The sequence below is a fragment of the Aristolochia californica genome, unplaced genomic scaffold (genome assembly GCF_029961685.1).
Source record: "Aristolochia californica isolate CCGP_79_NKW_82.1479 unplaced genomic scaffold, dmAriCali1.0.hap1 SCAF_8, whole genome shotgun sequence".
Classification (NCBI taxonomy): Eukaryota; Viridiplantae; Streptophyta; class Magnoliopsida; order Piperales; family Aristolochiaceae; genus Aristolochia; species Aristolochia californica.
Genome location: NW_027182279.1, coordinates 28,286,375 through 28,302,506, shown reverse-complemented (window position 1 = coordinate 28,302,506; position 16,132 = coordinate 28,286,375). Strand labels below are relative to the sequence as shown.

General features: G+C 36.5%; 1 protein-coding gene across 2 annotated transcripts in view; it reads right to left on the bottom strand.

Moving 5' to 3' along the window:
* Nucleotides 1-4,969, bottom strand: part of LOC137938833 (protein transport protein SEC23 D-like) — a 54,049-nt gene extending 49,080 nt beyond the window's left edge. For both annotated transcript variants that reach the window (XM_068783894.1, XM_068783893.1), the window contains exons 1-3: nt 4,391-4,969; nt 3,183-3,328; nt 2,928-3,082 (exon numbers count right to left, since the gene is read on the bottom strand). In XM_068783894.1, the coding sequence (XP_068639995.1) occupies nt 2,928-3,082; nt 3,183-3,328; nt 4,391-4,763 (674 nt within the window). In that variant the 5' untranslated portion in view covers nt 4,764-4,969. The remainder of the gene's footprint in view (nt 1-2,927; nt 3,083-3,182; nt 3,329-4,390) is intronic.
* Between the last annotated feature and the right edge of the window lie 11,163 nt (nt 4,970-16,132).

The following is a 16,132-nucleotide window of genomic DNA, read 5'->3' as shown; positions in this document are numbered from 1 at the left end:
GTTACTTTCTCTTCCTATTCCATTGTCTTTCTATCTTTTCATTCCTAGTGCTTCATTTGAGAGGAAGGAGTTTGCAACGTTGATCTAAGGGGTGAGAGGCTGTACTACCTTTGACAAATTGAAGGTAGGCCATCACGGGAGTTGGAGTTCCGCTAGCCTAAGTGAGTTTAGGCTCATCTGACCTCGTGACAAACTGGGTGGGGGGCCTTGTACCTACCTCGGCGGAGTCTCGAAATGACAGTGGAAGCGGATGCAGGCCACAAAAGCCAAACAACTCGTAAAGGCCCGTCTTTGCCGTGAGTGCCAGATTTACAAAATGAAGCAGTGGGCGGAACTTAGAGCCGCAGTTTCTGAGCTTGAGCGAGCCCCAACTCTCTTTTCCATCAAAGCCGACGAGCAGTTGAAGGCTTTGGCTAACAGGTCTCAGTTTTCTGGAGGCTACGATCTGTGGTTGGAGAGGGATGAGACTCAGCTTTTTCATAACCAGGACTGGCTCCCTTCCGCGAGGTTTTTCCCTAAAGGGGCTATGCACAATGTCAAACTGTATGGTATTATTGACAGTGTTGGGCGCACCAGTTATTCAAAAATGACGGACGTTGAGAAAGATTTACCCAAGAAGAGGAATGGGACTAAAAGATCGATTCTCTTGTTTGGATGCCCATGAAAAATAAGAGAGAAAAAAAGAGAAATGTGGTTTCTCTTGTTTGGATGCACAAGGAAAATGGAAAAGAAAATAAAAGAGAGCATGCATATTACCAACCACTAGTAATATGCATGCTCAGATTTTTACAGAAGTTTCGTATTTCAGTCCTTCCTCAACCAATTTCTGCCATGTTTCATCTTCAGCGCTTTCAAACTCTTCATCGCACAACCGCATTTAGACATTGCTGACCTGGGCGTTGCAGACGAAAGTCACGGAATATATGTCAGCCACAGGTAAGCTCATTTCTCCCATTTGATCTCCTTCATCCTTATTCTCTCCATGCAATGTAGTATAGAATTTATGTAATACAAATTATTTGGAGATCCTTTATGAGTTATAGATCTAGTCATATTTCGTTTCTTAATAACTCTGATATGCAAGATTATCTCTATTTGTTTTCCATACATTTAGGATTCTTTGAACTTAATATTAAATATGTATTTTATGGAAAGTTTTAAATGTAGGTTAAAGTTCAAACCCGACTCGAGCTTGAGCTCAAATTTGGTTAAAATTCTTGGGCTTGAGCTCGATTCCAATTTTAGTCTCAAAGCTAAACTTGAGCTCGAACTCAAGTTCAAAGTATTCAAATCAAGCAAAGCTCGAACATATACAGGTTCGAGTTTGGGTAGGCTCAAGAGAGTGGGAAATGTATATAAAAGTCACATTTTGTATATAGGTCATGTTTTTATATAAGTCACATTGGCATAATATTATGCAGTGTTTATAAACAATTTTATGCAGAGTTTATAGACAATTTTATGCAGAGTTTATGTACAAAGGTCATGCCCAATTTTAAGTAAAATTTATGCATAATTTTATGCACAGTTTATTTGACTTGTATTTTATGCAAAGTTTTAAATGTAGGTTGGAGCTTGAACCCTGCTCAAGCTCAATTCCAATTTTAAGCTTAAGGCTGGGCTCGGCTCTAGCTTGAGTTCGAAGTATTTAAATCAAGCTCAGCTTGAACATATGCAGATTCAAACTCAGCTCGACTCGACTTGATGCCACCCCTAGGCACTGCACGTATAGGCTGGGCACATACAGGCTAGTGCCTGAACACCAAGGCATGGAGGCAAGTCAGATTAGTGGCAGCCAACTTTTTTTTTAATGATGATAAACTTATTTTAAAGAAAGGGAAGATACATCAAGGGAGACCTCCCCTAACAATAAGAGATTGAAGGGGGGACCTAGGCACACAAATCAGCAACCGAAATGGCTGATCTAAGTATATGAGACGAAGTACAAGAAATGGTGGATACAATATCCAAAATATCAAGAAAAATCTGCCAGTGACGCCACGGGGGGAAGGATGAGGTGGAGCACCATCCGATGACGACCTTGGAGTCTCCCTCCATGATAAGGAGACCACTAAAGCTATCATTAAAAATACACAAGCCGTGAAGGAGACCAGAGAGCTCAGCAATGGTCGAGTCAGCAATTCCGAGAGGGCCACAGTAAGAGAGTATGGCAATGCCGCCCGGATAAAAAATCACGCCGCCAAAATCATCCAAACCCGGGTTCCCAAAGGCGCTACCATCAAAATTCAGCTTATAATGGTTCCTAAACGGTTTCTAGTCACGTGGGCCATAGGGTGTTAGCCGGGGCGGTTGTACATGAGGAGGCATGCGCCAAGAAGCACATGACCATTCGAAGGGGCATGTGTCCAGCAATTTCCCCAACTATATTTAGGGGGGCTGGATGAGTGCCAATCAATCAGACATTGACATAGAGACTTAAAGGAGCGCTCGAATATCTTGTATGTAGACAGATTTGTGTATATGAGAAAAGGTTTATTGTGTGCCAACTATTTGTATGCAAGGGAGGCTGACTAGTGTGGGTTATCCCAAGGACGCAACTAGGCCGACACAGGTAAAAGTAAATTCAACTTTCCACTGCATAACTGAACCCATGCAACACCTAAGCTCTAACATTACAAGCATGATCTTTTCACAGTATGGCACCCCATGAATGAATGAGCAGGCCAAATCGTCTCACCAAAATCGATTTAAAAAAAAAATGATCCCTATGAAAAAAATATTTTCTGAGTAATTAAGAGTGAATTTTACTCTTGATTGCAGATGAACAGTTAATGTCATTCTACATCATTTCAAAAAAAAAATTATTCTTTAATCATTCAAAAAAAGTGATTCCACGTTCATTCACAACAAAAAAAAAAAAAAAAGTATGATTTCTCAAAATGATGGATATAAGCAAATCAACTTACATGTCCTGAGGAAGTGTAGAGTCATCAGTATTAGAGTACAGAAACAGTGAACCGCCACTCTCGATGCTAAGGAATTTTAATGAAGCTAAGTCTGTATATTCATTGGTAACAGCAAATATGTCCACACAAACCCCCGATTGAACAGCAACAGCTGCCTGTGCAAAGTCATCATGGGTTATTTTTCCAAAGATCTGTAGATTCTACAAAACTCAACCATTTCAGCACTTGGGTGTATATAGGCATAAGGCAATTTACCAGTTCTTTGTAGAAGGGTGTCTGCTCAGGAAGCAGTGTACAGTCTGCATCCTCTCCTTTACTGGCATATTGCTCACCATAACGCCTTGTATCTAATTGACTAGCTCCATAATCAGGAGGACCAGACAAAAATGTAAAAACCCTAGCTGCAATCAATTTTTGACCCACATAAATATCTAATAAACAAATGCTGATAGTCACTAATGCAGTCGATTTTGGAGCCACATAACCAATAAACGAATGTTTATAAATACTAATACAATTAGTACAATCAATTTTAAGAAAACAAAATTCAGAAAGGTAAATTGGGACAAGATATTCTTCCAGGCCCCTATTGTCGCCCTTGAGAGGAAACATTTCACCCAAGGAAAAGAACATGTTATTACCTGGTAAGAGGAAGTATCCAAAAAAATTGTGACCAGTGCTTTTCCAGGAAACCGATAATCAACCATTGAAAAACCAATTCTTTCAATTGGCAACATTTAGCTCATTTCCAGCCATTATGGTTTCACAAGACATAATTAATAGAATGAACATATACTTTTCATAGTGAGGGATAAAGACAATCCTAGATTCAAAGCAGAAATCTTCAAAAATACGAATAGAAAAACAAGGAATGACTCTCCAGATTTATCCCTCACAATAAGTTGCATGCATATGACTAATGAACATCAATGGGAAAAGAACAATGAAAACACTCAACTTTTTTAAAGAGAGAGCATCCAGCAATAAGGGGTACAGGCCATTTTTTCAATAATGAAAAAGATTTTATTAGAAAAAAATTAATGATAGATTTTAGTTGAAAGAATAAGTCTACCCATAAGGAAAATAGAACCAGATATATCTTGTGCATGGAAAAGAGGAAGACATCAAACATGGATGACACACTTTGGTGGCAGTAACTGCAAGAATGTTTGATGATCTAAATCTGGTGCCACCAGATGTCAATAAGTTGAAAGATTAACAGAAATTTCCTCATAGCCTTTTCTCATCCAAGGATGGAGGCTTTGCAATTCAAGACCACTTCCTAAGAAACAAAATGTCATTCTGTAAATCCATTTACAGGTAATATGCATTTACTTGATTTTCAACAAACATCACTAAATAGTTAGAACAAAGATGACTATAAAAGAAACATATGTTAATTTATTTTGGTCCATGATAATGTAAAAGAAGCACAGGGAAGTAAGAATTGGACTTTACCATACCCAGTGCAAATGTATTTCCGTATTCTGATCCAAGGTAGTTAATTAGAGCCTCCATTGCAGCACCAAAACCTCTGCCACCTAATAATATACCGTCAAGTCCTTGTCCAGCAGCTATAGTTCTTTCCCATGAAGTTGTAGGTTTCAGTGTTTCCAAGGCTGCAGCTATTCGGTCTTTCCAAGGCTTCAGTCCTTGGAGAATGAACCAAACCTTCACTAAAATCCATTTTCCAATTGATTGTAGTGTTGGTAGAGATTCTTTTTTTTTTAACAATTTGAAGTCAAGGGTATGTTGACATTGTCCATCATAAACATACAGGAGCCAAGAAAGAAAACAATGGCATGGCATCTTCAAGCTCAAAGGGCAATGAAGCATCTGTATCTGGGGGGAATAAAGACATTTTTGACAACTGGTATGGGTCCTTGCACATCGTATAAGCCTATCTTATGACTGAATATAACAAGCCCAAACAGAGAACCCGGCCCAAGTGCTGCAAATGTAAAAGGTAATTGGTATTAAAACATTATCATAAACAAGAAAAATAATTACCAATGCAACCACAAATGTGTGAAAAGCTGAGGGTGATCTTCTAAAATATTGATCACCTTATGAAGGCCAATACTGAGATAAACAATTGCCCACCTTCTAAAGCAGCCAGTAGCGCACTTTTGATCAACTCCAAAAACTCCTCAGATGCTGCATTTATGTTCAGAAGTACAACAAAAAACTAGTAAGTGAATTCTAGCACAATGTAAGGGATAGAGCATGTTGAGAACTTAAAATTTTTATATCACTAATAAATGTGCAAAATAATTAATACAGTTTTGAGCCTCATGCCAACTCATCATGTTGAACTTGTAGAAGACAAGATTTATGATTATAATTCCGCCTCCATGTAATATCCATGAATGATAACCATGAACACAAGATTACCCTCATCATCTTGCTTTTGCATCACAGCCGCAAACAACTTTTAGATGGGCTTTTGAGACATCTTTGAGAAAGTTTTGCTTACTATGATCCATTTAGAAAAAATAAAAAAGGCTAGAAGAACTGTAATGCAATACCATAATGGATGTAGGGTCATAAATATTTAGTGGATGAGCATTCAAGTGATTGAACTATACAATGTTCCTGAAACATGAACAGTATCTTTAATGAAGTAGCCATTTGTTAATGCTTGATGACACCAAAAATGAAAAAAGAAGAATGCCAATTATCTTTTCTCCCAATAAATCTTCAGGCAACATTTGGCTCCTAACAGGTAACGTAAACATACAAACATAGCAACATAATCACCTCAATACATGAGCCATCTTATCAGTAAACCATGGTTAAACATTTAACAGTAACAAAAGAAGACACCCCTACAACACTTACACCTCGATCTACGAAATACAAACTCTATATAAGGTACTAATAAACACTTTCGAAAAAAAACAAAATGCAGTAGTAACATCGATAAAGATAAAATGTAGCAAAGTTCGCATATGAAATGAAGGGTATCATCACAAAGACTATCGGATCTTACATGCAAGATCCACTGCTGCAACATAAACCGGCCGAGCCTTCACAGCTTCCTCGCCGTCATCTGGTAAGATCAAACGCTATTAGACTTAAATTCTCACAGCTAAATGATCTAGTAAAACTCGGGTTCAATTATAATAAAACGGAACTCTACCAGGTAGCTCGAGATCTATGAAGGAAGAGCACATCTCTGCACATAACTCCGGTTGAGAGTAACGAGCGATTGTTTCTGACGTTAACCTATTAAGAGTGCCACAGAGAGAACAAGTCCCAGCCCATTGTTCAAGCTCGCAGTAGGAATTGAAATAAGCCCAGCAATTATCGCAGCGAGGAACAAGGTTACCGTTGGACCCGGAAACAGGGGGGTTACCAAGCTCGTCAACCGGAGAAAATGGGGAAACGGTGACTCCCCAAGGAAGGCCGGAGGCTTCCTGTGCATCGGGATCGGTCGGGAAACGAGATACCGTCGCCCTAATCGCAGCGAGGAACAAGGTTACCGTTGGACCCGGAAACAGGGGGGTTACCAAGCTCGTCAACTGGAGAAAATGGGGAAACGGTGACTCCCCAAGGAAGGCCAGAGGCTTCCTGTGCATCGGGATCGGTCGGGAAACGAGATACTGTCGCCCTAACCGCCATCGACGAGAAGACAGCAGCAGAGTTGCAGAGCGAGGTCGATAAAAACCCAAATAATGAGGGAGAAAAAAAACACACAGACTTCTTACCCAGACTTCTTACCCTGCTGGCCTCGATTCGTCTAACCAACGCCGTTTGAGCTGGTCCGGCCAAAGAAAAAGCGGGTTAATTCAGAGGGGAAAGCATGGTTCGGGTTTTGAGAACCCGAACCCCAACTCGGAGACCCGAACGGTTTAGAAATCAAACATTATCCTTTGTCTCATTCCCAAATTAACCTAGTAATTCTCCAATTAAAATATTTTTTAAATATAAAAATAGTTAAAGAATACAATGCATAAAATTATTATACAATGTCAAAATATAAATAATAAAAAATAAAAAAATAGATAAGTTTTATATATATGTTATTTTAATTTTAAAAAAATATCAATAAGGTATTTCCATCAAGTTTAGGTCAAATTTGGGAAAACCCAAGCCTACCTCCAACTTCGGTTTCTTTCCCTCCATCCCTTCTCCTCCCAACGGAGTGAATTTAAGTTTTTTTTTTTTTTGCCCACTCCTAACTTTGATTATGTGTTGGACCTCGAGTCCCAAACTTGACCTGAACTTAGGGTTTTCCCCTTCTATCCCTTCTCCACCCAACAGAGTAAATTTAAGTTTTTTTTTTTTCGCACACTCCTAGTTTTGATTATGTGTTGGACCTGAGTCTTTGATGAGGACAATGTAACCTCAGGTTTGTGGAGGTCATGAGAAACATGATTGAAAAATAACAAGGTATACCCTAGCTAGCACATATTTTACTTATGTTATGGAGATTACATGTAACGAGTCATAAAAAATTTAAGGGTGTGTATATGCCGATAGAACATTATAAGAAAAATAAATAGAGGAATTTTTTTTTTGAATTTTTTTCTAATATTTGCACTATTTAATGAATAGAAAAAGTTTTCTTTTTTATCTTCTTTTCTTTAAAAAAAATAACTATGTTTCTTATTGTTTAATCTGATATCATGGGAAAAGTAAGCCAAGAAGATTTATGTTGATCGCTCATTTTCTATATTTAATTTCTTATTTTGTTCCAATTGTAAACACTACAGCTACGTAATTATTATTTTATTTTATTTTCAATGGCGTCACAAATGCAAGAAAATTTTCTAAGGGAATTTGTCAATAAAAACATCATCCAATGAGAAAATTAGTAAAAGAAAAAATAATTTTCTCACCGTTTTATTTTCCTAAGTCGACACAAATGATCGTTAAGCATTGATGTTAATGTCTTATGCAACTATCAAAATTAACTAAATCATCTCTTACAACAGCTGAATTGCCATCAATTGTGCATTAAATTGGAAATTGAAGTGAAGAAAAGTATTGATGTTGTTAGATACATACCCTTTATTACACACTCTAGTGGTCTATGGTATGAGTTGGAGCGAGAAAATAGAAGATTTAAGTTGTTGAGTCAATACCCCAAAGAAAAAATTGAAAGAAAACTATTATGAAGATGGCAAGTAAAGTGGAAGACCTTAAAGATCATAAAAGTCAAATTTTATATAAAGTTATAAAACCTAGTTCATATGGATTAAACCATGGAATTTAATAATAATTCAAGTCCATCCAAGAAAAAAAATGTATTATTGATCCATTCAGTGTTTTTCATGGGTTACCCTAGATTTGAGAAAGGGTATATAGATGTTATGACCCTCAAAGTAGAACTTAGTATGTTTCGATATATGTTTCCTTCTTTTAAGATAATCCTTAACTACCGGCCCAACATGTTCAAATATCATTCTCATGGGGAAGTACTTATTGTCCTACCAATGAATGCATTGGAAGATACAGATAATGGCAGAGTTGAAAATTGTGATGCTCCTCTTCAAGGCTCCCTATAGTCATTTCTTCCAAAGGAGCGTCCTCCTCTTCCTTATTTCCTAATTTGCATTTGCTTGTTGTTATTAGGAAGGGAGTTAGACAATGTACTTGATTTCCCATCTCAAAGTTTTTGTCATCATTTGATTGATTCTCTTCTTGCTATAAGGTTTGTTTTGTCTACTCTTGATGTTTCATGTGTTCCCATTAGTTGTGTCGAAGCTTTTTAGAGTCCTCATTGAAAATCTAGAATTGAAGATGAAAGTGTTGCTCTTGTGTCTTAGAGTACTTGGTATCTCTTTATATTCCTCCCCTAAATGCCAAAAATGTGGATTGCATATGGGTCTTTACCATTCAAGTCAAAGATCAATTGGTAACTAAAGATTACATACAAACTTACGGCATTGACTATCGTGTGAGATTTTTCCTAGTTGCCAAATTAAATTCAAACCAATTTGATATCTATGGTTGTGAAAACGGGATGCTCACTTCAACAATTGGATGACATTTTTAATACAATGATCTCAATGCAAAAGTCTATATAGAACAACCACCTAGTTTTGTTGCTTAGGGAGAGTTAAGTAAAGCATGCAAATTGCATAAAGCCATTTATGGGTTGAAACAAACCCTTCGATCATAGTTTGAGCAATTCAATCGTGTTGTTCTAGGGTTTGGATTTCATAGAAGTAACTATGATCAATCTATATTTATTTTGGAAAGAGTAACAAGTTGTGTGATATTGATAGTGATGATAAAATTTTGTCTGGAGATGACAAAGGTGGACTTGTTAAGATTAATGCCTATCTTCAAAAGCATTTTCAAATTAAAAACTTTGGGATTCTTAAATACTTTTTTTGGAAATAGATGTGGCAAGAAACAAATCATGTATTATTTTGTCTCAAAGGAAATCTATAATTTATCTTCTAAGTGAAATTGGATTATTGGGAGCTAAACTAGTTGATACACCACTAGAACCTAATCTTGATTTATTTTATGCTAGTTCTCCTCCTTTAAAAGATCTAACTTCTTATATATGCTTAGTTGGAAAGCTCATATATGTTATTGGTGATGAGGTTGATATATTGTATGTTGTGGGACTAGTTAGTAGGTTTATGGGAAAACATAGAAAAGTTCATGCAAAGGTTGTTCAATGAATACTTTAGCATCTAAAAGGAGGACTAGGGAGAAAATATTTTGTAAGTATTAGCATCACATAAAAGTGATGGACTACTATGCTAGAGACTATGTTGGATGAAAGGTGACATGAAGTCAAGCACTGGTTATTGTACCTTTGTTGGGAACATTTGGAGCATTGAAAAGTAAATGAACAAGAAGTAATAACAAGATCAAGTACAGAGGCTGAATGCAAATCTATGGCATCTATCACTTGTGAAATGATCCAGATACAATCTCTTTTGTCAAAATTTGGTGTGGAGGTAAATTTGATTGATAGTTATCAAGTGATAATCAGACCTTTATCTTTATAGCCAATAATCTTGTTTTTTATGAACGAACGAAGTTCATCAAATTATATGGTCATTTCACCAAAGATTAAGTGTACTAAGTGGAAGAATCATAACCCCTCATATGAGAATTGAACATCAATTGACAAATATATTTACTAAGGCATTGCATGGAGCTTAGTGTGATACCTCGTGCTCCAAACTGGTATTATTTGATGCATATTTCTTAGCTTGAGGAGGAGTGTTAAAAGTTAATTAAAATATGTACGAGTGTAGTTTATTGAGAACCTTGGGGGTAATTTTGTAATCATGTAATCACTCTCATATTTAAGTAAATGCAATGCATGAGTGAGGTGTAGTCAAATTTTTCAAGTTTGCCCTCTTTAAATGTTTCTCTTTTCTTTCTTCTTCTTCCTTTGTCTTCTACTACTTTACTTCTTTCTTTTTCCTTATCTTCATCTCTCTTACTTCATTTTTTTTATGTTCTTAATTAAAAAAAGATCATAACTTTATTTTGTCATCTGAATTTTTCCAAATATAATGTCTATTAACAAGCCATGCCTCTATTAGCCCAGTGCCAGCAAAATTAACAGCAGAAAACCAATTAAAAAAAAAATCTTTCCAAGAATAGAGCCTTTTAAGTTAGTACCACATGAGATTCTTTGGAATGAATTCACCTCCTTGGGACCCTCAGGTGCCTCGAACAGCCCCTCCTACCCACATTAGAAAGTCCAATCTCTTGCAATGATTGGGTTCTCCTCACTGACATTTTAACTTGCATGAATTTAAAACAAATATAGTCGGGAAAAAGAGAGAGAGAGAGAGAGAGAGAGAGAGAGAGAGAGAGAGAGAGAGAGAGAGAGAGTCTCCTTCTCCAAACCCCAAAAGCTCAAAATTTGATAAAAATGTCCTACTATTTGTCTTTCATCTCTACTGGTTGAACTCCAAAAACACATTTAAACAAGGCCCCGAGTTTGTTCACAATTCAAATTGAGTAAGGGCATTATGAGAGCACATGCTAACATTCCTTACTCCCATCAGGGGCTTTTAAAATAAAATTCAGGAGAATCCCATTGAAGAAACTCCAGAATAGCTCTTGTTTCTAAAAGATTAGAAACCCTCAAAATTCTCACAGAGAGTAAAAAAACTCTCCAGCTTTAACTTACCTCGTTCTCATTATATGCTTTGCTTGAGATTCTTCTTATACTGTCCTTGAGCTCCATGCGTTTCAGATATCAAGAAATCCTGTCTTCCTTGACCATTCTTGTTTTGGCTTTTTGTCTCGACTTGATACAATGCCAATCTCTACAGTGTGAATAACCCACGTTAGAAAACAACATCTCTGTCCTTTGTCGTCCTCCTTGACTTGGATCTTCATGGAAAGAACTGTAAACCCTCCTTTTTTTTCATCAGACAAATCATTTGGGTCTCTGAGTAACTTTGTTGGGACCATGCTCTCTCTGAACAACTGTTTGATAGTGGAAGACAGTCTCACATGTGAATTTTGTTGAGCAGCCACTCAAAAGAAGGAAAATGTAATCTCCATGGAAATGGAATCAAGACCCCTTTTTTTCTCTTTCTTGTAATGGTGAAATGCCAACAGAGGTGTCTATGTACCTACTGCAACAGAGCAAGGAATGATGCTGTTTCAGGCATCCATTGTAAGAACTGGTCAAGAATGGAATAGTAGCAATAACTCTACTGCCTACAAAAGGAGGTAGCGGGGAACTGAAACATAGCTGGAAACAACCCCACCGTGAAAGTAGAATCGTCGACATGGACATGGCATGCCAGAACCGAACCCCTCACGGGAGTCGGAGCTAGCGATGCATCTGGGTTTGTTGATCAGTATATGCTGCTTCTGCATGTGTTTGTTATATTGACTACGTCAATTCCCAAGGTTTACCATATCCATGCAGACATAGATGTACCCACTGAGAGCTCAGATATGGATTTATTGAACTTAAAACAACTGAAGATGGAGTGTCTAATTCGTTCTAAGTGCATCTGAAACGAAGAACTGTAAGAAGACATGGACGTGCCCTTTGGCGCACACATGGCCAGGCATGCAAGCGCTGGTTGGCGATGGTGGCTGATAGCGACAAGAAGATGTCAGTCTGGGCCCAGGACTCAGTCACAGATGATATCGAAGATGACGATGATGATGGGAATGATGATCTGAGGATCAAAGCGTGGAAATCGAAACTAGGGTTTTTGTGTTTGGTGGGGGGTGGGGGAGGGACTGAGTAGTCTATTACGAGGAACAAAAGGGATCCTACATAGAGATGGCCAACAGTTCCTTTTTCTATCTGGTGCAGATTCTCATTGTGAGACTCCTAACTTTGGGGTTGGGATTTTAATAGATGTGAAATTTAGAAAAAAAACTGAGTTGGAGATAAAAGGCCACAATATGTTACATGTTCTCACATGCTTTGTATATATTAGGCATAGTTTGTAAGGTTGACAAGGAACAAATTTAGAAGGGTGGTGAATAAGTTTGTTAACTTTTGCTTTTAATTTTAAATGATTTTGCTTAATTCCTATGTATGTATTTGTTTCTTCAATTAATCCAATGTGTAAAACTAAATATATAGTTTAAAACCAATTTCACAGTTTACATTTATTCATAGTGATCAACGGCAACGGCGCCAAAAACTTGATGTAGAATTTAGTTACATCGGCTTTAATACCTCGCAAGCGTACGAATCGTTCATGTAATTTAGCGGGAACCGAGGGTCATATCCACAGGGAGGACTGAATTTTGTGTATTCTTCAGTCAACTAGCCTAACCAAATATGATGAATTAATATTAACTAAACACTAATTATATCCTAAATTATCAAGCAATCATCTGGTTAACTACTTGCACAATAGGAAACGTCAATTTTGGATTTTACGGTGATTCGTGCCTCTCTCGAGCGCCACGTAACCACAAATCCGATTTCTCAATCCTTGCGTCTAGCCCCTCTCGGGCGCATAGAGTGAAAGACAAAAATCGGATTAAAATACCAAAATCCAACCTCAATTATAATCATACCCTAATTAGCTAATTTAATCAAATATCCGGAAAACAAATATTCAATAAACATTAATTATCAAATCAGATTCAATAAACATTCAAAACCTAAGTTCAAACTATATAAAAAATTAAATTAAAAAATGACGAATTATATTGCTGGAGAGTTATATTGACCTGAAAAATATTGTCTTACAATAGGCCTCACCATTTCCAAACATTTTACTGAGACTCTTTTCCTGGTATGGGCGTGGCTGAGCCTTCAATTCCATGTTTAAGTCAGGGTTCACCTGCAGTTAGCAACATCAAGTCAACAACATACCCATGATGTGTGACAAGGAACAAAACTGGCAGAACATCAAGCATTTGTGAGAAATAAAGCTTACTGTATCATTTTTGAAGTCATACTCCTCCAACATGGGATAATTTAATGCATTTGGTAAGCACCTTTGCTTGTCACTTTCAACCTGTAAATGTTTAAGTTAGGTCAAAAAAATTATAACCACTAATCACTTAAATATACATCATCATTCATAGACCACCCTACCTGAGCAGGATCTATTTCAAAAGAATGGGTTTCTTTCTCTTCAGCTACTGCTGCCACATCAGCATCAGTGAACAACTTCTGATGACCACCACCATCCATTTCACTCAAAGCTTTGCTAACTGTAAATACATCACTTCCTTGTGAACCCTAAACAGTAGATCAAGAGTTTGCATCACCATCAGAATTGTGTCAAAGTTCTCATGATCTATCATAGAAATTTAACCATTTATCTGAAGGTTTAGCCATAGTGACAAATAATCTCTCCATGCTGTAGTGTGATAGTGGCTTTGGAGATGATAGTTTTGATTCACTATGCAGGCAAAAAATGATTAAATTATTTAACAACACAATTTTTTTTTTCAAAAGAGATGTTCAAACTCCACTTCCCTTCTATGAAAAAGAACAAGATCAGAAGTTATTTTCTTCCACTGTAACAAGCAAACAACTTCATGATTTAAATGGTAAATTCAACCATTTTGAATAATAGTAAAATATGTAAAGAATAGGCATATAGATGAATCCATAGAAACTCCTATGTAAATTTTATGTCACTCGCCAAAAAGATAAGAGAAAAGACTAAAAAAAAAAAGGCACAACTCAGAATAACACCTCAGAAAAATATAGTGGACATGCATGAAGAAAATAACAGCAAACTAAATTACCTCATTGGAATAAATTCTCTCTTTAGATATAACCTCGTCCTTCAGCAAAGTCTTCAGCACCTGCAAGTATCATTTAAAGCATAAGTTCCAAATTCCCCTCATCACCATAAGAATAATAATAATGATAATAACAACATCAATAATAATAATAAACCACTTGTGATAGAATACGAGACCAGATTCGCACCTCCGGGAAAGGGGACTCCACAAAGTACCGGTTCTTCTTAAGTACAAGTTTTACTTTCCCATAATTAGAAGTTGAAGCATAAATGAAATCAATCATTTCTTTAGGGAGCTTAGTCTTTGATAGCTTGTTCAAAACAGTAATTATAGTTTCAGTCTCGAGCCCAACAGAAACAACACCATACAAGGAATGAGGCGCCAAGTTATACTCATGCATAGACTCTGGCCTGCACAACATTTTTCCAACAAAATGAAAATGAGCAACCACACAGAGTTTTAAGTAGAAGAAAATAGAAGGACATCTTAAATACCGGCAAACGGGCTTAGCAATTGCAATGAGGAAATCATTGGCTTGCTTATACAATGGTGATAATGTCTCAAGAAAGATCCGGCCATCAGCGCAAGCCCATAAAGGGCGGTTTGCATGATCAGGCTTTAATTCAAGTTTAGAAAATCCCCTCTTCGTCAATTTGCTTTCATCTTCATGATCCATATTCCGTACCCATAAACACAATTCAAGCACCTAAAGTAAACTAAAAACAAAAAGCTATAACAAAACGAAAAAACGAATAAAAGTAATACCTTCACGACGATCCTCATCAAAATGAATTTAGTTCTTTGCCCTATAGATGTCTGTACATTTTTTTGAAGAATGGTCATAATGAATTTAGTTCTTTGCCCTATAGAGTAAACTGCTGTTGGGTTTGTTGTTTCTAGATTTTGCCATTTGTCATAAATTTCTTTTCCTAAGGCTCCTGGTAATTTCCTGAATAACTTTGTACCTAAATCTTTATTAAATGCACTCCTTGATATGCATGCATAATAAAAGTAATCTTGGAGGAATTTCTTAACATATTTGTAATTATGGAGACTAAATTGTTCTAAGTAAACTACTGCATCTTTTTGTAATGTAATGAATCCTAAGTTGGGATCATCTCCTGTTACTAACTGATAAACTTTATTAACAAAATTATATGGATTGGATCCAAGACTCATTAAATGACCAAATTCTTCTAGATTTCCTCTTTTGTAGCTTTCCCATAAGTCTTTTACACTTTCTCCTAAAAATGTTTCTAAGTATCTATACTTTTCTTCTAAATCTTGGGATTGAAAGTTTTGGATATAGTTTGAGACTACCTGGTTTTTCCAAAGATCTAATACTGTTGTCCATTATTGAGGATCATGGGCTGAAAGATTAAGAATTTTTCCTTTGTCCATTTCTTGAAACTTTATAGGTCTTTCTGTCTCCTTTCTTTTTCCTTTAGGACGTATCCTATGATCGAAGTTTACTGGATCACTATAAGGAATCCTTGGCATATTTCTTGAGTAATATACTTCTCTAGGAGGAGTTCTTGGGTAAGTGGTATAGCTATTACGAGGAATAGAATTAGAGCTTTCTTCATCCATATATTCTTTGATACTTAAGAGTTTCTTCTGTTTCTATTTTTTCATCTTCTTTAGGTTCCAATGGCATTTTTCCTATTCTTATGTTGGCTTCTTGGTCATAATAGAGATATTCTTCTTCTTGGATTTTTCCATTTTTTATTAAGTCTTCTTCTAGATGAAGAAGTTCTCTTTCTGTCAGTTTTAATTCAAATTCTTTAGGGTATATTATTTCATCTGTTTCTAATTGTATATCAACTAAGTCATAATTTTCACTAGAAATTGACTTTGTATCTTCTGTACTCTTTTGTTCATAACTATTAAGTCTAATATTTATATTACCTTCTGTATCAGTGTACATAATACTTTTTTCAGGACTAATTATTTTTTCTTCTCTAAATTTCAGGTTCCATTCTAATCCTGCTAAGACATCTGGGGAATATTTGATGGACTTAATTAGT